General features: G+C 36.6%; 1 protein-coding gene across 5 annotated transcripts in view; it reads left to right on the top strand.

Annotated features, from left to right (window-relative positions):
• AGFG1 (ArfGAP with FG repeats 1) overlaps positions 1-8,224 on the top strand; it is an 82,068-nt gene extending 73,844 nt beyond the window's left edge. For 3 of the 5 annotated variants that reach the window (XM_055398962.2, XM_055398960.2, XM_055398963.2), the window contains 4 exons: positions 3,590-3,637; positions 5,567-5,725; positions 6,583-6,674; positions 7,533-8,224. In XM_055398962.2, the coding sequence (XP_055254937.1) occupies positions 3,590-3,637; positions 5,567-5,725; positions 6,583-6,674; positions 7,533-7,592 (359 nt within the window). In that variant the 3' untranslated portion in view covers positions 7,593-8,224. The remainder of the gene's footprint in view (positions 1-3,589; positions 3,638-5,566; positions 5,726-6,582; positions 6,675-7,532) is intronic. The other 2 variants (XM_055398961.2, XM_055398964.2) reach the window with 1 other exon arrangement.
• The last annotated feature ends 17,688 nt before the right edge of the window (positions 8,225-25,912 follow it).

The following is a 25,912-nucleotide window of genomic DNA, read 5'->3' as shown; positions in this document are numbered from 1 at the left end:
ATAGCTATTATAACCCTATTTGACAACTGAAGGATGGAAATATATTATACCGTGACCAAGGTCATGTTGATCTAACTCCTCTGAATTTTATTGTCTTTTTGTATAGAATGTGAACAGTATTCTCTGTCGGGGATATTGTGAGAATTAGATGATGCAGATCACCTTGCATCGTCTTTGCATTATTGTATACAGTTGGAGGCTGGGTGTGTGTGTTTAGTTGCTCAATTGTGTCTGACTCTTTTTGACCCTATGGACTGTAGCCTGCCAGGCTCCTCTATCAATGGAATTCTCCAGGCAAGAATACTATAGTGGTCATGGCTTCTTCCAAGGGATCTTCCCTACCCAGGAATTGAAGCTGCGTTTCTTACATCTCTTGCATTGACAGGCAGGTTCTTTACCACTAGTGCCACTTGGGAAGCCCATATACTTGGTAAATCATTCCTGTTATTTTTCTTTTGTGATTGTACCTCCAGACTGGTTCTTTTATTAGAGTTTAGGATTATCATCCCACCACCCCTACCATTATTTAGAGTACAAAAGTCCTGAAAGTTAAGGTTCTATATAAGATGTGAAATAATATAAAGTGTACAAATTATATCTCAGAAAGCTTGTTCAGATAATATAAAGTAGTTTTAATTTCAGTCTAAGCAAAATTTATTGAAAGGTGAGTCTTTTTATTTCAAGGTAAAATATCTTTTCTGTTGTAAACCATTTTGATTTATCACATTGATCGTCTTATTGAATTGACTGAGTCAAAGTAATTGTTAACTATGTAATACGTTTCTGTTGAAGCTGATATAAACAACACTTTGACAAATACACTGTGCTTAAGTACTTTCAGTGTTTTATATCATCAAACTTAATATTAGTTCTTTAGGAAATATGTTTTGTTGTTGTTCTCATATATTAGTATTGTTAAATTCCTTTTGAGATAGCTTTTGAAAGAGGTATTAAATAATAGTTCTATGCAAACTATTTAGAAAGTTCTGCTGATACATTTCATTCTTAAAACACACATTTTAATAATAATTTTTTTCCTGCATTTACTAGCTTTTGGGCCTTCTTTTACCATGTTATATAGAAACCTTCAAAAAACTGGACAATGTAGCCTAAGACTTTTTTTTTTAGAATTCTATAATATTTAGCATTCTGTTTTTCTAGAGCCCTTGAACCCTTTAATTAATAAAGTTAATTTTATAGTTTTCAGTTATTTAGGACATTCTCTTAAAACTCTTAAATCTCTCATTTGCCCCTGAATGAGTATCCTTTATTTTCTGATATTCATTTAATGAATAAATGAATGGTTTTAAAAGTCCCACCCCCCCGAGAAATAAACTTGTAGAAATGTAGAACCAAAAGAATCATGGTAGCATCTAGCCAAGTATCCTCATTTTATTACTTAGGTGAAGACCAATTAGATGGATTTGCCTGATTAACCAATGACTAGTATTAGTCCCAGAGTGCTTCAAAACCAGCACTGTTTCCACCGGTTTCACCCACTTCACTTACAGGAAAGTAAATGAAATTATATGTCCACACAAGAACTTGTGTACAAGTTATTTAAAGCAGCATTATTCCTAGTAGTCAAAGGTGGAAACAGTCTTGGCTCAGCTGAGGTGACTCAGTGGTAATCCGCCTGCAGTGCAGAAGACGAGGATCTGATCCCTGGGTCAGGAAGATCCCCTGGAGTTGGAAATGGCAACCCATTCCAGTATTCTTGTCTGGGAAATCCCATTGACAGAGAAGCCTAGCAGGCTCCAGTTCATGGGGTCTCAAAAGAGTCGGACACAACTGAACATGGAAATATCCCAGGTGACCATCCACTGATGAATGGATAAGGCAAATGTGTATAGCTGTACAGTGGAGTGTTTTTGATAATAAAAAGTGAAAGGTAATGATATGTACTGATATATGGTACAGCATGGATGAACCTAGAAAACAGCAGGGAAAATAAAGGATGCTAGTCACAAAATGTCATATAATATGTGATTCCATTTATAACCTGTCCAGAATGGACAAACCTAGAGAGACAGAAAGAAGATAGGGCAAAATGGAGAGCTGATAGGTGTGGAATTTCTTTTAGTGAGGGGGGTGTGAAAATGTTCTAAAATTAAACTGTGATGATGGTTGTACACCTGGTGAATGTGTTTTTAAAAAAGAATAAAACACTGAATTTTACCTTTAAGTTGACAAATTGTATGATATATGAGTTATATCTCAAAAAGCTTGTTAAAGACAAGCCTGAAATATTTTAATAGCAGCCCAGGACTAGGCATCAGTGTTATAGATTGAGTACTGCAGTTAATACTAGCTAACAGTCAGTGTTGACTAAAAGTCAGGTTTTGCCAAAGCGTATTATGTAGAACATGTCTCCTGAGGTGATTTTATCACAGTGCTTCGTGGGAAGGGGTTCTGTGCCCAAAAGCATATGGGAAGTGCTGAGTTAATAACACAAAATTGAACCAGTATTATTAATGCATGATTTCGCAGAGCTTGTAACATGCTCTAAGAAAGGAGATAAAGTGACCAAGCTTGTTTATCACAGAACCCTTCCACCTCAGTCAACCTTTTGTTGAATTTATAACAAGCTATAAACAGCATCTTTTAAGTTAGCAAGAAAAAAGAACAGATTCATTGAATATTTACTCTGTAGTACTTTTAATCACAGCAGCTTTGTAAATTAGGTATTACTGCATCTGCCTCTCCATCCCTTGTTTGCAAATGAGGAAACTGAGGCTTGAAGAAGTTGTGGTGTCCTGTAATTAGAAAACAACAGAACCAAGACTCAGAACCACTTTCGTATCTCAGTTGTTGTTTTCCCCCAAATTTAGTTAGTTAAGTATGCTTCTTTAAAATGCGTGGATATGTATTTTTAGAAACAGTCCCACTCGGGATAGTTTAAACAGTGGTTCTAGTATTTAACCTAAATTTAATTTCTGTTGGGTTCTTTTCTTTACGTATAACATGTCTGACCTCAGTCATGCAGGTTAAGATCTGCACGGGATGAATTTCTCTTCTCTCTCTCTTTTTAGCCATCATATTTTAAGTGCTGCTCACCTTTCTAATGGAGTCCACTGACAAAACCCTGAATAATTTGTTCACGAGTTATCTTTACTAGTTTCTAGTTAATGTATGGAGTTGAAAATAAAACAAACATTATTCAGGTGCTTTCTCTGAGATTTGACTTTTTAAATGCTAAAAGGTAGATGCTAGATTATTTTAGATGATTCTATGAATAGCATTTTTGGGTGTAACTGGTGAGGCCTAGAAAATCATTTTATGTATATTGTTGCATCTTCACATGAAAAAAAATGTGTTTATTTAAAAGTTGGATTTCATAAATGTTTCTTTGATATTTGTCTTTCTGGTATTATTCTAATCTCTTTGTTTCAAATAGTGTAAATACTAGTATCATGAATATAGTTGAAGTAAAGACTCTGTGAGTGTGTTTTTATTATGTATTCTTATGCTATCTCCTTTGTAAGTGTATTCTAATTTTTGAATTTTTTAATGAAACAAATTTACTTTTATTTTGACAATAGTTACTCATAAGTTAATTGACATTGGTCTCTTTATGGCTTTCCGTAAGGCCTTTCTGGAGCAATGCATTCTCAAGTGTTTCCTCACGCTCATTTTGGTAGGTGGCCACAGCTAATATCTAGGTTTGTGTGGCAATTTGTCTACCTGCTTGTGGAAGCTTCTGCTAGTGTTCTGGATCCCTGCATGTGAAGTTAAGTTTTTTCCATGTTTTAAAATGGAGTGGGCATGGATGTGTGGCATTGGGAGTAACTTATATTTTAAACTTACATGAAAATCTTCTGTGGTAGTTTATGTTTTAATATTGAAAGGCATATTGCTTACCTCCATGGTCACATTAGAATGTTAATAGCTTTTTTGATTATTTTTCTTGAGTTTGAATTCATAGTTCTTTGAGTGACACACCTTTTCTATGTACCAAACCATTTTACCACATTATTCCATGGAGTTTGGCTTTGCTTAACTGTAGCCAACTTTTGCTTTATACTGCTTTCTTAAAAAGTGATCTGTCAAAGTTATGTCAGTGTATTGTTGTCTGTTCTGAAACGCTTCTGTTTCCCTTGCAGTGTGCTTATTATTCTTTAATTCACTTGCTTCCCAGTGGCTTAGTTTCCTTTTTCTTACGAATAATAAAAAGTAATATTTAAAATTTTACTATCTAATTAGGTTCACTGAGAATTGCACTGTTAGAAATATTAGGATTATGAGAATTATTTTGAACAACATCCATAACATTTTTAATTTTTTAAATAAAAGCTAATTCTCTATAGCACTTGTAGTATTAATTTCAGTGCCTTAAGTCAGCTTTCAGCTTGGTAATTTTTTTTTCTTAGAATCAGAAAATGCAGTGAATTATGTTGTTTGATAACATAATGCTGAAAATACTTCACTATGTAATTGCTAGTGTTCTGTATTAAAAGCAACCATTGTTGGCTCTTCTTTCCTAGAACAGTTGAAAGGTTCTGTTTTGAATCACCAGCAAAAAGTAATATATTGTTCTGCTACCATGTATGTTTTTATATGAGTAATAATGTGAATTCATAAGTCATTTGTAAGTGGGGGGTGATGGCAGCATACCATATATGTGTGTGTGTGTATAGCTGTAGTTCACACACAGATTTCCCCAACCTGTGAATGAATCCTTCATTCGATGAAGTTATAGTGACTGGATATGGCAGGCCATGGTAGTTATTGAGTACAGTGTCATTAATCCCTACATTCTTTGCCTCTTTTAAGAATGTTTATTTCATCTTCTGTTCAGTTTTTGTGTACTTTGCCCCAGTTTCTATAAACTCATTGGTCCTAATATTATCTTCCTTATACCCCTTCAGTTCAGTTCAGTCGCTCAGTCGTGTCCGACTCTTTGCGACCCCATGAATCACAGCACACCAGGCCTCCCTGTCCATCACCAACTCCCAGAGTTCACTCACTGCTTATGCAAAGAAATCTTCGTTATTTTATACTTTTCAAAAAAGGAATGGGAGTCTATATAGTTTAATTGTGTTAATGTTTTTGTTAGGATTATCCCCCATCCATTTTTTGACTATGGTTACAAAGCTGCATAGGTTTTGAGTGGCCTGCCGCAGACCCTGTTTTTCCTGTAAGTTTTATTTTTAAGTGAACTATTTTCCAGAGGTTTTTCCAGGAATACATATACTACATTATAGTAGACAGTTCAGTAGATATTATTAAATGTTTGACTATTTTACTGTGTATAACAGAGCAAAACTTAAAAATGTATATACTAGCATACATGTGAATTGAATGATGATGGACTTTAAAAGTAGACTGCTATTTAGACTCAAATTTATATAATTACTTTGAGAGGTTTACTTATGATTTCAAATGATAGCTTTGTAGCTTACATTAAACTATATGGCACTAAAACTTGCTCCTAAGTTTGTTGGAGTTTGGGGATTTAAAATACATCTTTCTATTTTTAAGGTAAACGATGTCTGTTTTGCTGAGAATGAGTATAGACAACCTCCCTTTTCGTTTGTAAGTGATCAGCCTTTCCTTCTCTCACCAGCGGCGACCTTTGGCACTGCATCCATGAGCATGCCTGCGGGCTTCGGGACTCCCGCTCCCTATAGTCTTCCCACCAGCTTTAGTGGCAGCTTCCAGCAGCCAACCTTCCCAGCCCAAGCAGCTTTTCCTCAACAGACAGCTTTTTCTCAACAGCCCAATGGTAAGAGCTAACATTTGGCTGGTGCCAAGTTCATCGCAGGTAACCTTTATTTATCATAATTTGAATGTTTGGACGAAAAGATTTATCTAAAGAATGCTCTGGTGTTATCTACTGGGTGTTCATTACACAGATATAGGAGCCTGTGGTTAGGCCACAGAAAATTGAGTGACGTAGTAAGTTTTTGTGACCAGATTACAGATTTGGAAGTAATCTGAGACTAAAGAGTACCTCTTCTTTCTCAGGATCTCCAGTATCTTTCTTGTATGTTCTGTGTTATAATATGCTTCTTGATTTTAAAAGGAAACTTTATAGACCCAGAGTGTTTGCTTTGCATTGGAGAGCTGTTTATTTTGTTCCATTTATTGTATTTATTGTTGTTTGTTGGTCGTGGTGATGGCATAGACTAAAGGTAACTTTGTTGTAGTTCGAGTTTGTTACTTGTTTTTAGAAGATTCACTAGAGAAAGTTTTCAGTTTTTGTTTTTGTTGTTGTCATCATTTTTGTTTGTTTTCGGTAGATTTTGTTTGTTTTTTGGCTGTTCATTTGCTGAAGTTTGAAATCCCTGGATCACAGCCTCTCTTAAATAGTCAGCAAACTCATCTTTTGATTAAATCCTTTGTCAGCAACTTACATAGCTGGGACAGACTGGAATTAATCATTAATCATTTCTGGGGAGTCAATGTAAGTTCTTTAAGACATGCCACTGAAACTTTTAACTTAATTTGAAGAACTTGAGACTCAACATGTTAACATTGATTTTTTAAATTATTAATGCTCTAGTAGGGATTTTTCTGAAACTCCTTGATTGTCTCTCAAAGGTATAGGTTATAATTGTTGGGTTTTCTTTTTTAAACAAGGTGCAGGTTTTGCAGCATTTGGACAAACAAAGCCAGTGGTAACCCCTTTTGGTCAAGTTGCAGCTGCTGGAGTGTCTAGTAATCCTTTTATGGTAAGTGAGATGCAGTTTTAAGCACTTTGTAGGTCGTTGCATTGTTTTCAGAGTGGGAAAAGCAGGATGTGATTCCTCCCAGATGCAAGAGGCAGCCATTAGCACAATCTTTTGTTGATTTAAGAAAACACATTGATCAGCTGGAAAGCGAAACATTGACAGTAAACTATTGTAGACATGAAACTTGTATGCTTTCTTATCAAAATTCTGCTTTATGAGAGAGGCTGCTGATTTAGTGACCAATGTGAAAAAGGAATCCTGGAGTCAGATTTAGTTTGAGTTGTAAATGTATATTTTTGGACCAATCCCTTCTTGGAATCTGTTAACAGAATTATGTGAAGTAATGGATATAAAAGACACAACACATTGCCTGGTAACCTATAGTTGTGTTACAGTATATTGCTAATAACAGTAATTGTTGTTCAGTCACTAAGTCATGTTCCAACTCTTTGTGACCCCACAGACTGCAGCATGTCAGGCTTCCTGACCTTTATGGTCTCTTGGAGCTTGCTCAAACTCCTGTCCATTGAGTCAGTGATGCCATCCAACCATCTCATCCTTTGTTGCCTCCTTCTCCTGCCTTAATAATCGGAATGAATAAATATGGTTGCCAGTAATTATAAAACCCTAATCTAAATTGGAGAAGGAAATGGCAACCCACTCCAGTACTCTTGCCTGGAAAATCCCATGAATGGAGGAACCTGGTAAGCTATATATAGTCCAGGGGGTTGCAAAGAGTCAGGCATGACTGAGCGACTTCACTTAATCATACTTAATCTAATTAAAAAATATTATTATTTTCTTATTTTCCCACACTGTCTTGTCTGTCTGTTTATTTTGTCTTATGTTTTCCTTTAGACTGGTGCACCAACAGGACAATTTCCAACAGGAAGCTCATCAACCAATCCTTTCTTATAGCCTTATATAGACACTTTACTGGAACGAACTTTTACATGGTCACATTACATCTCTCCGCCTCTTGCACTGTTGTCTTGTTTCACTGATCTTAGCTTTAAACACAAGAGAAGTCTTTAAAAAGCCTGCATTGTGTATTAAACACCAGGTAATATGTGCAAAACAGAGGGCTCCAGTAACAACTTTTAACCTGTGAATTGGCAAAAAAAAAAAAAGTAGCGGTATCATGTATATTAAAAATTGGCTAATATTAAGTTATTGCAGATACCACATTCATTATGCTGCAGTACTGTACATATTTTTCTTAGAAATTAGCTACTTGTGCATATCAGTATTTGTAACTTTAACACATTGTTATGTGAGAAATGTTACTGGGGAAATAGTTCAGCCACTTAAAGGTGCTGTCTTATATCTGGGAATGAATGACCTAAAATCACTTTAACCATTGCTACTGGAAAGTTACAAAGTCAAAATTGGAAGGTTTTAGTCATTCTTGAATTTTTCCTTTCTGAAGAGCTCTTCTGTTTATACATGCCTAAATTCTTTCAAAATGTAGAGGGATACCTGTCTGCATAATAAAGCTGATCATGTTTTGCAACAGTTTGCAGGTGAAAAAAAATAAATACTAGAAAATATGCTATTGTTTTGTGTTCTTGCTGCAATGCCTTTACCAAAGTGGCCTTAAATATCAGTAGTGAATTGAGAACATCTTGAATTCTTAAATTAGAGTTTCAGAAGACTTCTAGTGACTAACTTTTATGTCTAAAAGCAAATTTTATAAAAAGGCCATGTAGAAAATTTATTAAAACTACTATGACTGCTATGTTTAGGAATATGTCAGTGGTAAAGCATTTAATGTAGCTTGTTAGATTCACTGTAATCCTTCTAATTTCTTAGCAACTTCTTAATTTTGTGAAAATTTGTATATATGAAGAACTGCATGTATGTGTATTTACAAATTTTTTTAAGTATCTTGAATTCTCAGACTGCAAAAGGCTTATTTTAACTATTGATTTTTTTTTTTTTAAATATTGTCTTTGAATGTATTGGAAGCAGACATGCATTAACTGTGACATGATTGCACCTCAGTTTTTTTTCTTTGGACAAACTGATATTAATAGGACATTTGTTTATGATCATTTCTAGGGGAAAGAAACTGGAACCCGGTGTTACCTTAAAGTTATAGAATACTTTGTTTAAAAAGGCAACAGTACTAATGTTTAGTTATATCTTTATGTTAATATTCAAGTGAACTTGATTAAATATTTATATAATGCCTCATTCATCCAGTGATAATCTGGCAGTCTCATCAAAACAGAACACAATTGAAAAACTTGTAATAGTTTTTTTTTTTAAATGCCTTTGAGTAGCCCACAGAAGTCACAAAGTCCATATGTTAGAGCTCATGTTTTTATGTGAAATTTTGATTATTAGATTTCCCAGACCGTGGCATATTAACAGTTCAGAAGTTATTGCTTGAAACGAAGGAGATAGAATGTATGACAAGCATACACTGTCCAAGACTAGTTAGTGTAGGGACAGCCAGCCCAGTTTAGAGGGCATCAGTATATACATCATCTTCTGAAAATTGCCTATTACTGTGACTCTTTGTCATCCAGAAAAGGTGAAATTACATATCTAAATATGTAATACATATTTGAAGAGTTTTCTTACAATACTTAAAATTGTTTTTAAAGCTTTCATATTAAAAGAGGTGAACATCAGTTTCCTCAGACATTATTTGTGCTGAATACCTTTTCAAATGGTGACTACAGGAGTTGTTTTCATAGTATATTAAAATCTGTGTTGAGTTTTAAACTTCTTGAAGCGTTGCTGTCCAGTGCATACCTAGCTGAATGTATAGTTATCTGAACTACTTTGATCAGACTGGGAAGTCTCTGCCCCCTTTCTGAGCAGTACGCCTCTTCTCTTAGAATTAAATGAATGCTGCAAAGGTCTGGGTGTGTGTTGGTGTATACTTGAACTCTCTCCAAATATTTGGAGTCACCTTCCAGCCCCCTCATGGAGGGAATACTTAAAAGATGTCTTTGAATTCCTGTGTTTTAGATTGTATTGAGTCCCAATCAACTCTTGTACCAAGTTATGCTATACCACTGAAGGCCATTACCCAGTTAACCTACCAGGCTTTCCATCTAAGAAATAAGTAAATTAAACAGTTGTTATTAAAATAATTTTAAAGACTATTTTTTTTCTGGGTAAACTTTGAGGTTTGTAATTAAGTGGAAACTTGTTGACTTTGAATGCTATAAAATCAAAATGCTTAGTGTAAGAAGTGATCCAACTTTAATGTGGATTTGAATCCTGAGACTTTCATATCAGATATTCAGATTTGCTTCTGGTTTTAATTGTGGACTATCAGAACTGTGTTGAACAGTGAAGAGGAGAAAATACTCAGTTTTAGCAACATGAAGATGCAGTTTCCTGACTTAATGGTTGAGTCATCTTCTCTCCTTTTATGTTTGCTCAGGAAAGAAAATTTTCTTTTAGGGTGACAAGCTTTATTGATTACTTTAAAGGTATATTTTACTCTTATTTTTGTGAAGATAGAGATCAGGTAGTCACTTGCTTCCGCAGAATAATTCTTCCTGTAAATTTGAAGAAGCACATCAGTTCTTGTTTTACTTCTGAGTTGCCCCAGCTTCCGACATATATCCTCGTTGGTACAGTTCCTGTAAATTGGTAAAATGAAGAGAATAACTTAACTGGCTGCTTTCCAAACATTTTGGCCTCAGGATTATTAACTCTTTTAAGTTACTGAAGATCTCCAAAAAGCTTTTGTTTATGTAGCTTGTATTGCTCAGTATTTGCTGTATTAGAAAGTAGTACTGAGATGGTTTTAAAACATATTTATTCACCTAAATGTAACAGTAATAAACTCATTACACAGTAACCATAAATACCATTTTTGGTGGCAAATAACTGTTTTCCATGAACAGAAGACCATTGTTTTACATTTTGCACATCTCTTTAAAAATCTGGCCCAATAGAAGCAGCGGGATACCGCTTTCACGATGCAGTTCTTTTAAGTGACATAGTGTGTAGGCACTGGGAAACTCTACCATGCACTTGTGAAACCCCGAGTGAAACAGACAGCATTTTAGTATGCTGAAAATAGTTTTGACTTTGGGTTTGGGGGGACCCTCGGGGTTTCTCAGACTATAGCGGTTTAAGAACCACTGCACAACACTTTAAATTTGTATTTTCTGTGACAACGATGTTTAGTTGTAGGGTAGATATACTGCTCCCTGAACTTCTTAGTGTTTTTGTTGGCTTGATGGGAAAAATTTAAATTTCAGTTGAAATGGCAAACTTCTTAAATGTTGTTTTCTGGATTTTCTTCTTTTGATTTTTATTTGAATGTATTTCAGTAATGATGAAATTGGTGACTATCTCATTTTTAAAAGGAATATTCCAAGTTCTGGCTCTTGGATATTAGTACTTATTTTGGAATTATTTACTCTTCTGACCACTTTGAAATTGTGGTATTCTTTTGGTGGAGTGTCAGATAGCTATTTTAAAATTACACCTTGCTAAAGAAAGTTCAAAAATGAATAATTTCTTATCTCTCCTGTGTTTATAGTTAACAAAGAATTTTTAACTTTGTGTATGTGTGTGTGTATATATATATATTGGGGGAATGAAAATAGGATTTCTCTAACAAAAGACATTACCTTCCAAGATGTTGGCTACAGTTAAAGGAATGTGTTTACTTCTTAAGAAAAAAATTTGCTCTGGGTTTTTTCCCCCAGTGGTTTTTTATAACTGGTCCATTTTTAGAAAGAACACTTGTTGTTTCTCATTTAAACAGAATATTTTAAAATTCTTTTGAAGACATTGTGACTTTGTAAAAGGTAGTTTATGATACTAGTCACCTCTTGCTGCTCTTGTTGGCATACAGTAAAACATGCTGCTGTCCTCAGGCCGGCCTGTGCCTTGCTTGTTGGGCCTCTTTGTTCATGTTTGTGCTCCTGCTCACATTCAGAATGACTTACCTCATCTTTGGCCTCCACTTGCAGTCTCAGATTTATATCAGAAAGTTAATCTCTACGGGACCTTATAAAGATATATTTCTTTAAAGATATGACTTGAAAGTAATAATGGTGACGGTATTACAGAGTGTGGTTTATTAAGCTCTTTTAGTGTATCAGAAACTTGCTAAATGCTTTTCATGTGTTAACTCATATGGTCCTTAAAGTGGGCTCATACTAAGGTTGAAAGAAGCAAGCAAGGCATGCAGCTAATGACAGAGCTTTTGCTCTGGGGAGCAGGTATTTTATTGTTGGATTAAGAGGCTCTCACATTTATGTGTAAGCAGTTTTTTTTTTAAAATCATATGAAATTCTAAGAGAATCTCTTTTTATATCCTATATACCTAATAAAAATCATTTTTAATTTGGATTCCATTCATAATTTGCTGAAATCAGTAGTTTATTCTCTAGGGTTTTATTTAAACTTTACAAGTAAATTCATGGGGGTAAATAGTGGGTCAGGTTTTAAAATAAAGAGACATTTGAAGTATCACAATAACTCCTATTTTGTGAAACATTCCAACTATTAAGTCTGTGCCCTAGACAGTAGTAAAATTACTTTTGAAAGGGTACTGTTACTAAAATGTGTTATAAATTAGCCTATTGTATTGAGTTTATATTCATTAGTTAACTTTTTCCTTGTATATTTTAAAACATGTCATTCATTAAAATTTTTATGTGGTATATTTGAACAAATGAATATACGACCAAGATGTGCTGGTCATATATTGTGCTGGTGAATGCTTTTCTCTCATGAAAAAGTGTTCTGTAGTGCTTACTGATATATGTGATATTAATACTCTCACCATGGCTGATTTCAGCTACCAGTCTGATGTTAATTAAATTAAACTTGGATTTAGACACACCGGTTAGACACACCGGTCTCACTTTGCAGGCCAGCTCTAGGAGGGCACAGATGGGTAATTCCACAACCCAGTTCATTAAATTTATTGTTTATTTGGTGATTGTATGTAGTATTTAAAGAGCCTTTTGTGTTGTTAATTCAGTAAGCACTTAAACACTAGTTTACTTAGGGCTTTCCTGGTGGCTCAGATGGTAAAGAATCTTCCTGCAACGTGGGAGACCTGGGTTTGATCCTTGGATTGGGAAGATCCCCTGGAGAAGGACATGGCAACCCACTCCAGCATTCTTGCCTAGAGAATCCCGTGGATAGAGGAGTCTGGCCATCCACAGTCCATGGGGTCACAAAGAGTTGGACATGACTGAATGACTGAACATAGTAATTACTTCTAGAAGTGTAGTGGGCACTGAAGTATTTAATCTGGAAAGTGTTGTGAAAACCCTGGTTTAAAAAGTCCAATTATTGTTCTAATGTAGAGGTTGCACATTTATGGCATATACTCTGAATGCTCTCTGCAGTTGGGTTTTGTTTTACCATCACAGTGTTTTGTTTTATTTTATTTTATTTATTTTTTCATCACAGTGTTTTAAAAAGTTAAATTTTGTGTAATTTGAAGGGTGTTCGTACTCTCAAGGTGGCCACCAGCCGCCTACTCTAAATTTTCTGAGCCTCAAACGTTCAAAAACGTTTTAAGGTCTTTGAATTGGCAAATCTTGAGTAGACATAAAAGGGCTCTTTTGCCAGCTTTTAGCTGTTCTGATTTTGGAGTCAGTTCTGTAGGATTTGAATTTATGATGCTATTTTCTAGTGAAGACTCTTGCCAAAAATGTATTTCCTTTCAAACTTGATAGCCTCTATGTATTTTGCTTATTTTATGCTAATGGAGGAAAATTCAACATACTTAACTATATTTTTGAAATCTAGGGTTGTTCAACTCACAGGGATATGGAGTTTAAAGATTCAGGCTTTTGTAACCAGGAAAAGTGATCCTGGATAAAATATTTTAATTGGTGATTCAGATGTTCATTGGTTAATTTCTTAATTGGTTCTCTGGAATCTTAAATAGATATTATCCAAATTACAGTTTAACCAGTGAGATTTAAAACTTGTATTCTCACCTTTTTTTCTCAATCTTGAGGGACAGAAAAAACAAACAACCCAGAAGCCTTCTAATTTTGACTAAATAACCATTAAGTGCAAAAAGGCAGGAAAGGATTGTGAATTAATGTTACCCAGTGTTTCATAGAACGCTATGGGTACAATCAGGTTTTTTAAAGACTTTAAAGGTTTTTTATATGTTACCAAAATATAATACATGTTTATGCTCTTTAAAATTATGCAATATACAAAGGGGTATAAAGTGGAAAAGTGTGTCTCCTTCCTGTGACTATTCCCACATCCCAGGGAAATACAGTTACTTGTGTTTTTGTATAGTCTTTCAGAAATGTTATCATTTATTTTATATACTTCTTTCTCTCTATATATATGCCTCTTGCTGTCCTCTGTTGTTTTAAATGTATGGTTTTATAACTTGATTCTCTTTGTTTAACTTGGTTATTTTTCCATATTGTCACATCCACCTCTAATTCATTATCTCTTTGGAGCTCCAAGATTTCATTATGTGGATGCCCCTTTTGAAGAATATTTGTTTATAGAGTTTTTCTACTTAAAAACATTGTTAAAATGAGAATATCCTTATGTGTATATGAAGGTTAGTCATGAATCTGCCTGACACTAAACTCAATAAAATAGACATTCAATTTTGAATCTCACCTGCAGATTCAGTATGACTGTCTTAAAATAAGATGTTTGAAAAATCTCATACTTTTTAATTGAACTGTGAAGGCCTTCAGTTAGTTCATTGAAGATTGTGCAAGTTCACGTCTATTTAGCACCTTAATTTTAATTTTTCCATGACCCTTGAAGTTTCTAAATGTTCAAGGTTTGGGACTATTTTCTATTACTACTTGTTGGTATTGTGCCTTTCCTTATCTACATTAGCTTAGAATATACCTTATTTTTGAGATGAGAACAGAATTTAATTTGGCAAAATCTTTTGGCACAACCACATGTTTTATTTATTACTTCTCCAAAATTAACTCCCTTTGCCTTAGAAAAGACTTGGGTAATAACTGAAAGTTCCAGTTCTTATTCTTCACAAGATTATAGAGTCGAGAATTTCTTTATTTGTGTTTATCATTAGTCAAGGAGAAGTCTTGGTTTCTGGAATAGTTTATGAGAAATAATATCAGCACTTAAGGCTAAGAATAGGGAGTGAGATAACTGAGAAATCTGAAAGAAAGAGCAAGGCCCTTTTAGTCAACAGGGCATGTCTTGGAAGATGTTTTAATATGACAAGATTTATGAAGACCAGTCTTAATTGCAAGAGGTGGTCTTAGGTATTAGGCAAAAACAGGTTGATTTCAATTTTCATTTCAAATATATGGTAGATATATTTGATTTATTGTTCATTGTGAAACATTGTTGGAATATTTTTTTCAAAATAAAGACTCCTGAATTTATGTACCATTTGAAAGTAGTAGCCTTTTTCCTTTGATGGTCACAGAACATAACAAGACATCTGGAACACTGAAGAATAACTTGAATTCTCCTTTTGTCATTTTGGTTTTTTCCTTTCGTCATGCACATTTGTTCCTGCCAAGCACGTGATGCAGCTACTTCCAACCTTACTTTCTTTGTTCCATTAATTGTACATTAATAGCAACTTTTGTCACTTTCTCTTTGTTTTTTAAATTACAAAGCATCTGTTTTTTAAAAGCTATATGTATTACTGAATTTCCAATACTGATTCCCCATCCCCGAAGGGTGACATTTTTTCTTGAAATTCATATTGTTCTAGCTTGATTTTTAAGTGGTTTTTGTAATTAGATTTTAGTTTCTCTACTACCTACTGAAACTTAAAAGGTACATAGTAAACTATCTTTGGTTCTTCATACATCTAATCTTATTTCCTGGTAGTAGTCACCATTATTTTTTGTGTCCCAATTCTATACATTTTTGTTGTTTAAATTACTTTCATTAATCATCAAAACCCAGAAGAAAATTTATTTTCCTCTGAATCAATAATTTCACTCCACTACCACTATTTTCCCCTCCCCTCCGTCTAGAGGTAGACTAAAGTTTAGTCTTATTAGGTGAAGAAAGATTCAAATTCTTTTTTTTTAAGTCATATGCTAACTTTTTAAAAATTAAAACTGGACTTGAGGATTGAAAGGTACTGACCCAGATGAAGTTTCCTGTATTTCAGTCTTAAATTCTGCATTAACCGACATTCAGTGAGCAGGTAATTTACATGCCAGTTTCCCAGCTTTAAAGAGAAATCTCTTCCAAATGGTAAAACATGATTCCCATCAGCCATTTGGAATGTATGTTTAGAGAATAATTAGCTTTGGAAATTGGAATTAGACATTTCATAATAATAGCTGTTAGGTTGAGCATAAACTATTGTATTTTGTAGATTGAAAGTACAGGTAACACCACCACCATATAGTTCAATGTTATGGCCACTATTTTCAGTTTTTCTTATTCAAAGCTATCATTGTAAATGCAGAAAAGTTTTGACTTTTTAAATAATGGTTGAGGATTTCTCAGGTGAACGAAATTGTACTGAATGCCGTATGTCAGTGTTGTAGTATCTTCCATTTAATCTGTATTAATTTGGTGCCACATTGCTGAATATTTTTTAAACATTTCCTGTTACCTCATAACCTTATATGTAGGAATGACTTAATTTTACTAGATGGAACAGGTTAGGTGGTGGTTTACTTGGCTCAAGGAATTTAAGCAGTAGGACTGAGCTTTAAACCCAGCTGTCAAAGCAGAGATTCAGAACCACTCCACCCTGGTTCCTTGAAGCAACTGATGGGGGAAGGGTGATACCTGCAAATCAAGGGCAGAGAAAAGGGCTCTGGAGAGTAGGAGAGATCTCAGTCCTGTGTACTCCTGATAAAGGAGTGTCAGCCTTGAAGGAATAGAATGTAAGACTGAGGACTAAGCCTGATTTGAAACGGGAGGGAGAGGAGTTTATGTGTTCTGTGAGTGTTCAGAAGCTTAGTGGTGTTGATTCATTGCGACCCCATGGACCTTAGCCCACCAAACTCCTCTGTTGGTGAAATTTTCCAAGCAAGAATACTGGAGTGGGTTGCCATTTCCTTCTCCAGGGGATCTTCCTGACCCAGGGATTGGACCTTGTCTCTTGATTGGCGGGCGATTCTTTACAACTGCGCTGCCTGACCTGCTTTTATGTGTTGTTGTTTAGTTGCTAAGTTTTATCTGACTCTATGACCCTGTGGACTGCAGCACACCAGGCTTTCCTGTCCTTCACTATCTTCCGGAGTTTGCTCAAATTCACATCCATTGAGTCAGTGATGCCACCCAACCATCTCATCCTCTGTTGCCCCCTTCTCCTCTTGCCCTCAGTCTTTCCCAGCATCAGGGTCTTTTCCAGTGAGTAGGCTCTTCACATGAGGTGGCCAGGTTATAAGTTAAGTAAGTAAGGTGTCTGTATACAGCCTTGGCTTTCTCCTTTCCCAGTTTTACACCAGTCTATTGTTCCTTGTCCGGTTTTAACTGTTGCTTCTTAACCTTCATACAGGTTTCTTACGAGGCAGGTAAGGTGGTCTGGTATGCCCATCTCTCTAAGAATTTTCCAGTTTATTGTGATCCACACAGTCAAAGCCTTTAGCGTAGTCAATGAAGCAGAAGTTTTTCTGAAATTCTCTTGCTTGTTCTGTGATCCAGTGGATGTTGGTAATTTGATTCCTGGTTCCTCTGCCCTTTCTAAGTCCAGCTTGAACATCTGAATGTTCTCGATTCACATACTATTGAAGCCTGGCTTGAAGAATTTTGAGCATTACCTTGGTATCATGTTAAATGGGCAGAATTTTATGGTAGTTTGAACATCTTTGGCATTGCTTTCCTTTAGGATTGGCATGAAAACTGACCTTTCCCAGTCCTGTGACTACTGCTGAGTTTTCTGAATTTGCTGGCATATTGAGTGCAGCACTTTCACAGCATCATCTTTTAGGACTGAAATAGCTCAACTGGAATTCCATCACCTCCACTAGCTTTGTTCGTTGTAATGCTTCGTAAGGCCCACTTGACTTCACACTCCAGATGTCTGACTCGAGGTGAGTGACCACACCATCGTGGTTATCCGGGCCATTTAGACCTTTTTTGTATGGTTCTTCTGTGTATTCTTGCCACCTCTTATTAATTTCTTCTTCTTCTGTTAGGTCCTTTTACTGTTGCTGTCCTTTATTGTGCCCATCTTTGCATGAAACATTCCCTTGGTATCTCCGATTTTCTTCATGAGATCTCTTGTCTTTCCCATTCTGTTGTTTTCTTCTAATATTTCTTTGCATTGTTCACTTAAGGCTTTCTTGTCTCTCTTTGCTCTTCTCTGGAACTTTACATTCAGTTGGGTATATCTTTCCATTTCTCCTTTGCCTTTCACGTCTCTCCTTTCCTTAGCCATTTGTAAGGCCTCCTCAGACAACCATTTTGCCTTGTTGCATTTCTTTTTCTTTCGAATGGTTTTCGTCACTGCCTCCTATACAGCGGTACAAACTTCTGTCCATAGTTCTTCAGGTACTCTGTCTGTCAGATCTAATCCTTTGAATCTATTGGTCACTTCCATTCTGTAATCATAAGGGATTTGATTTAGGTTTTACCTGAATGGTCAGTCAATCATGTCTGACTCTTTGCAACCCCATGCACTGCAGCACACCAGTCTTCCCTGTCCTTCACTATCTGCTAGAGTTTGCGCAGACTCATGTCTATCAAGTTGGTGATGCCATCCAACCATCTCATCTTCTCTCACCCCCTTCTCCTGCCGTCAATCTTTCCCAGCATCTGGATCTTTTCCAGTGAGTCTGCTCTTCACTTCAGGTGGCCAAATGGAGCTTCAGCATCACTCCTTTCAGTCAATATTCAGGGTTGATTTCCTTTAGGATTGACTGGTTTGAGCTCCTTGCTGTCCAAGGGACTCTCAGGAGTCTTCTCCAACACCACAATTCATAAGCATGTGTTGTGGGGACTCCATATTGAAGCAGCTTTTTGCAGTATTTTGTACAGGTTTGTCCTCAACATTTGAATAAAGAATATTATGTGTGTTTGTGTGTAAGAATACTTGTTGCAAATACTTCCAGGTTCCTAGGGCAGAAAGAACATGGAAAGCAGAGTAGGATTCAATAACAGTAACTGTATTTCAAATTATTGTAAAACAGTATTAGTTTGGAATTCTCGAAAGCATATATATTTCAGCTTTTCCATTAAAGATGATTATGGTCACTGCTACTCAAAGTTTGGTCTGGGGAGCTACAGCCTGGACATTGCCTGGACTTTTGTTAGCCATGCCAATTCTTATCCCAGGATAGTAATCAGAATCTGCATTTTAATGAATCTCAGGTGAATTGTAAGCATATTCAAGATCGAGAAGCACTGGTTTAGGTACTGTGTTCAGTTCAGTCGCTCAGTCGTGTCCTACTCTTTGCGACCACATGAACCACAGCCCCACTATGTTAGATAAGTCAATTTTGTTTTAGCTTTTTAAATCTTTATAAAAGTCCATGTGTTTTGGAAAAACTGCTCTAAAGAATCTTAAAAGGTACACTAAAAGCTCATCAAAAGAGATTATGTAGAAGCACTTCTGAATTAAGTTCCTTCTTAAGAAGGAACTTAAGTTCAGGTTAAATGGAGTTAGGAGTCAGTGTGGAGGCTACTCATGAAGGATTAGTAAAGAAACATACCAGTATTGATCTCATAGCACATAAAGGAGTTGGTTGATGCTATAATTTTAAGGATGAATTTGAAGAGCACAGGTTTCATTGTCACCATGAAACCAATCACTGGAGAAGAGGAGGCAGCTCTGCAGGCAGAACAGAACCACCCAGGGACACCAGAGTTACCTCTTCGTGCCAGTGATTGAACTATGCCAGTCCATTTTGGATTGAGTGTGTGACTCAGAAGGATGGTGGCTCTGAGGACGAAGATGCATGCATGTTACATCCCCTGCTGGCTGAGTTATGTCCCAGGTTGCAGGAAGCTGACTGAAGAGGGATAATGTATGGTGATTTTAAAGAACTCGTGTTTAAAATTGTTTTCTTACACCCTTGCCTGACTCAAAGGACATGAATTTGAGCAAACTGGGAGATCGCCTGGGACAGGGAAACCTGGTATGCTGCAGGCTGAAGTAATGCCCCAACACTGCATTGTCACTACTGCAAATAATATTTTTAAAATTCTTATCCATATATCTGTGTGTATATTATGTTACTATTTGAAAGATTAATTTCCAGGAGTAGGTTTTTGGGGATTGATCTTAGAAAAGATTTATATTGCCAAATTGCCTTCTGAAGAAATTTACCAAGTTCATACTCCCATCATCAGGATGTGAATGTTTATTTTGCTTGATCCTTACTGATGTGGGACTTGTAAGAAGTCTTAGGCATTATTATAAGCAAAAAGACAGTATCTCATTTTCTGCATTGTAAATAGCTTGCCACGGAAGCAGACTCTTTCCCCAGGAGTTATTTGCTTGATCTACTTACTGTTTTGATGTTGCATCCGGGAGGGAGGGGTTGTGCCGGGAGGAGGTTGCCTAGGCGTGTCCTTAGCCTGTTTCTTAATTGGTTAGTAAATGCAACTTTTTAGCTATTTGGAAACCATTCCTCCTCCAAAAGCTGATTCCGGATGTCTCTCTGTTACCCTCAGCAAGGTTTCTCCTGTGTCTAATGTACGCTTCTGCTTTAGCATGATATTTATCACTTCTTTATTCACTCGCGTCCCTACTAGGCAGTGAACTGTTCACTAGCAGTAGCTCTGTCTCAGTTACCTCTGAATAACTATAACCACCGCTGGGCTGGGCACGTGCTAAGCATTCAATAGATGTTGCTTGGATGAATGAGGGTTTCTTGGATCAACTTCTGAGAAAATAAGACTTGGCACTGGTAAGATAATAATCCTTTAAAAAAATTCCACTCCATACCTTTTGAGGATTCATCAACACACGTAAAGTATGGACTATGAACCAGGAACCAAGTAAGATACTGGGATTAAACAGGAAGGAACAGTGCCTGTCCTGAAGTTTAGAGGGAAACTTAGAATTACAGTGTAATATAAGTTACAGCGCAGTGGGGGATGTAGACGCAAGTGCTCAATAAAAGAAGTAGGATAGAGTCAGGTGCTGTGGTTATAGGAGAAACACCTAACTCAAACTAGAGCTCCGAGAAAAGTTTTCTATGAAAATAACCCACTGAGACTTGAAGAGGGAGGAAGAATCATCTAGTTTATTGCCTAGAGAAATGCAGGCACTGAGATAATCTAGTGCAAAAAATCTGGGGAGATGTGGGAGAATCTCAAAGGGAGTACAGAGATGAGTCAAAATGATGAGAGCTCAGATTGCAGAGATAGAAGCCAGGTCTTGAAGGGCTGCTTCTGCCATTTTAGATGGCTTCCCTGGTGACTCAGTGGTAAAGAATCCGTCTTCTAATGCAGGAGGCACAGGAGATGGTTGGATCCCTGGGTCGGGAAGATCCCCTGGAGGAGGAAATGCCAATCCACTCCAGCATTCTTGCCTGGAAAATCCTATGGAGAGAAGAGCCTGGCGGGCTACAGTCCATGGGGTCACAACTGAGCATGCACACACCTAACATGCCATCTTAGGGGTTTTGACTTTAGAAGTTGTGGACAAGAGTGTTGAGATGTTACGAGATTTAAGGAAATGATTGATGTGATCAGACTTGTTTAGAAATATGGCTTAGCCTGCAGTGTGAAGAGTGAATTTACTGAAGAGATGGAAGTAGAAGCAGGGAGACAAGAGGTTTTTAGTAATTTATGTGACAAGTGATGGTGACCTGAGCCAGCATAATGGGGAGATGGTGTAAATTCTAGGGGTAAGAGAACAACCCAAATGATTGTTCTTAATCAGCCAGTTGGATGAATGGGAGTGACATTTGCTGAAGTAGTTGGATGAAAAGTTAAGGTCAGTTTATATAAACTGAGAGTCCAATATGCAGATAAAACCTATAGGTTGTTTCAGAGACTCAAGTGAAAGGTGTCAGCTGGAGATACAGCCTTGAGTCTGAACATTCATAGCATTTAGAAGTAAATGTAGGAAAGAACTTCCATCTTTAAGTAATTCCTGTGTGACCAACCCAGAAATAATTATGGATTCTGGAAAAATACTGGATATAGTGTTCTGAAGGCATTGGAGAGCAACCAATAGCAGGCAGAAACTGCTATACTGAGAGGAGTTGCCAGTGAGAAGAGGGGAACACTGAATTCCCTGCTTCTATGGCTTTTTGCCTGTGCACAGGCTCCAGTTGATTTCATGGTGGGCAACTCAAACTTGGTTTTAAAAATACTTACATATCTGATTGAATTATGTATGTGCAAAGCTGATGAGGGCAGCCCTTGTATTATGAAAACAGCCATAGATAATATGCAAACTGTACACATAGTTATATTCCTATACAACTTGATTAAACAGACTGCTTCCCAGATCTGACCAGCAGCTCAGCTTGCCAACCCCTGATATACATAAAGAAGTAGGAAAGTTTGACCTGTACTTGAGAAATGTCAACAGCATGTTAACCAGAGGAGGACTGGCAGTTCTTTCAGATGTAGATTCATGTTCATTGATGAACTGTTTATTCCCCACTCATTTTGGTGTTCTTGCTTGCACTAATAGCACATGTGGACTGGGCTCTTGGCCACTTCTCCCCAGGGCCCTCAGCACACACAGGGGAGAACTCAATGTTCTTTTAGCCCCTAAACATAAAGCTGCAAACTTTACTTTCATTCGTAAGTTTAGCAAATAATAGATTGAATATCCGTAGTGTGCCTACATGGTGCTATGTGTGGAGGTAGACGGAAAGTAAGACCCCTGTGTTCGTGGAGTTGACGCTAGTGAGAGTGAAGCTTTCCACCCACTTTCCATCTTCACCTGACACTTTTAGTTGGGCACACCGTGAGTTCTGTCTCGGCTTTGATCTTGGCTTCCATCCAGATGTGTTGTCTTTGGTTTTGTGCATCTCCAAGGACTTGGAGCAAATTCTTGTCCCATCTGACTGGACCCTGAAAACAATGGCCGTGTTCACCCAGTGGGTAGCCCCTGCCTTATATTTTGTCTGGACTCACTTGGGAACCAGGACCTGTGTAGTGGATATGATGCATAAAACTCAACCATAATGGGGAATTAGGAATTATCTATAGAATAAAATACTTTAAAATTCATTTGAGGTGCTTGAGAAAGAAGTACTGTCTTAAACTTTGAAATGATTTCTGCTAAGATTCCAAGATAGAACAATCTTTGAAATATTAGGTTTAAAATTATATGCAAGGAAGATTTTCTATCATTTTAGGAATTGTCACATTCCTGATGAAACATTTTAATGGTAAGAAATATAATAAATGCACGTGACATTTGTTTTTGAATCTTGAGGTAATGAAGTGTTACTAAATTTGAACAAGTCTGTGTTTCAAATTAGATGAAGACAATAGTCAATTATTGATGGGCATCTGGCAACCATTGGTAATTTTTCTTGTCATTGGAAAAAATTATGTGGCCAGCCTACAAATGAGGAGCTTAATAATGTGACTTAATATATCAAGTATTGAAATTATTTTCCTATAATCTAAATTTACTTGGTAATTTTTGTTACTGTCTGTTTAAGAGTTGGTAGAGCTTTTGATACTTCTTATATTTTCCTGTTTTATTATAACAATAGAACTTAATTTTCTAAATATTCATAAAAAGTACTTAAATTGCAAGCAAAATATGCCTACATATGAGTTTGTTTAAACATGTATTTCAAATTTGGTATAACATGAGTGTAATACATTCCTTTTTGTAGTTTTAACTATTTGAAGCAACTCTTAACTAAGTAACAAAAAGACAAATGACCCAACCAGAAAGTGTGCAAAAGATCTGAATAGACATTTTTCTATTAAAAAATTTACAAATGGCCAATAAACAAATGAAAAAATGCTCAGCATTATTAGTCATTAAGGATAAACAAAAAAGGCAGCGGATATCACTTTACACCTACTGGGATGGCTATAGTAAAAAAGACAGACAATAACAAGTGTTAGTGAGGATGTAGTTGGAACCCTCATATGTTGCTGGTGTAAATTTAAAATGATGCATTTGCTTTGGAAAACACTGGCAGATCCTTAAAAAGTTCAACATAGAGTTACCATGTTACTTCAGCAGTTTTACTGCTCAGTATATACCCAAGAGAAATAAAAACATGTCTACACAAAAACTTGTACATAAATGTTCGTTTCATCATTTCCATAATAGACGAAAAGTGGAAACAAGCCAGATGTCCATCAACTGGTAGGTGGATGAATACAAATGTGGTATGAGCATACAAAGGAGCAATTTTCAGTCATTAAAAGGGAGGGAAGTACTGATGCATGCTGTAACATGGATGAACCTTGCAAACATGCTAAATGAAATAAGCCAGATATGAAAGACCACATATATGTGATTCCATTTATATGAAGTGTTCAAAACAGGCAAATCCATTGAGACAGAAGAGTGGTTCCCAGGGTTTGGGATGGAGGAAGAGTGACCGCTAATGGGCATAGGATTTCTTTGGGGTGTGAAAAAATGTTCTACAATAGAGAATTTTGTGAATATACCAAAAATTATTGAATTACAGAAGGAAGAATGTATAGTTTATGTGACATCACAATTGAAAATGCAAGAATAAAAGGACTGTATGCATGAGTTATTCAAAAATTTACTCTCTCCTAATTGGACTATGGGGACTTCCTCTGAATCTCTTGCACCAAACCACCAGTGCTAGCAAGTGATAGGGTTTTTTGGGTTTTTTCTTTTTTTGTGAGTGGAGCAATTCAACAAGTGAACTAAATACATATGTCATCCTAAATTGAATTATTTTGACTCATGTCCCAGGGGCGATGAAATGTGGCCCTGTGTCTCATTTTCTGCTGCTGATGAGGCTGGTGGTTCCACTGCTTCCCTTTCTGGAATGATTTTTGCCATCAGCCACTTAGTTAGCAAATATTATCCACTTACTCAAGTGATGTGATGAGCAGTCTGGTCATAATTGTTTCCACACTTCATTGACGGGTATTCTCAGATTTCTTATGGGATGCTGTGATAATGTGGATGAAGGCACCAGATGGATTGTGACTGTGAGGAAATACCTGATGACTTGCTGGGCCCCTTGTGGGTTAGGGCAGCATGGGAGGTGAAACCAAAGCTATGAGTGGGCGAGAAAAACTGGGTGTGGACTGGCCAAGGTACAACGAGAAAATCATCCTGTCCTCAGCTTGGAAAGAACCTGATATTTAGGTTTCTCTGCTGCTTTTAATGTGATAGGGCATTTGGCACAGCTCACATCAAGAAAGGATTTAGTTGTCCCGATAAATTGTCCAGAGAGAATGAACATTGCTGGCAGTTACTGCTAAAATACATGAAGGCATCTGGTCACGATTTGCCCTAGTTTGTCTAGCAGCCACCTGTTGAAGCTCTCAAATCTGGATTCAGATTCCAGCTCCACATCTTAGAAAGCTTGCACCTTGGGCAGCTGTCTGAGAAACATTAGCTTTTCCTTTTGGAAAGGTGGTTCAAGGTATTGACCCTTCAGGATTACCACCAGAATTAAGTTAGACTGATGGCTGTATGCCCTCTGTAAGTGGTGACAATTATTGTGTCTTTATTAGCATCATGGGTTTTATTTTCTAGTTTTTATTTGTTCAGAGTCTAAATTTCTTTTAGATGAGGCTTAATTTTAAAATACGGGCTTATATGCTTGTATTAATTTAAATCAATTCTAGCATTATCTGTTTAACCTCTCATCGTGTAAATAAATCTGACTGAAATCTCCTCACAATTAGTTGTATATATCAAGTTTAAAAAATGAAACCTTCAATCCACATCAAATAAAAATCACTTCTGCCCTCTTTAGATAAATCAATAATTCCCTTTGTGAGCATATAGATACAGAATTAGATGGGGAAACAGTGTCAGACTTTATTTTTTTGGGCTCCAAAATCACTGCGGATGCTGATTGCAGCCATGAAATTAAAAGACGCTTACTCCTTGGAAGGAAAGTTATGACCAGCCTAGACAGCATATTAAAAAGCAGAGACATTACTTTGCCAACCAAGGTCCGTCTGGTCAAGGCTATGGTTTTTCCCGTGGTCATGCATGGATGTGAGAGTTGGACTGTGAAGAAAGCTGATCGCCGAAGAATTGATGTTTTTGAACTGTGGTGCTGGAGAAGACTCTTGAGAGTCCCTTGGACTGCAAGGAGATCCAACCAGTCCATTCTAAAGGAGATCAATCCTGGGTGTTCATTGGAATGACTGATGCTGAAGCTGAAACTCCAATACTTTGGCCACCTCATGCGACG

This window comes from Moschus berezovskii, chromosome 2 (assembly GCF_049115385.1).
Source record: "Moschus berezovskii isolate FMDL1 chromosome 2, NW_MosBer_1.0, whole genome shotgun sequence".
In the NCBI taxonomy this organism is placed as follows: Eukaryota; Metazoa; Chordata; class Mammalia; order Artiodactyla; family Moschidae; genus Moschus; species Moschus berezovskii.
This window is presented reverse-complemented; position numbering and strand designations above follow the sequence as displayed.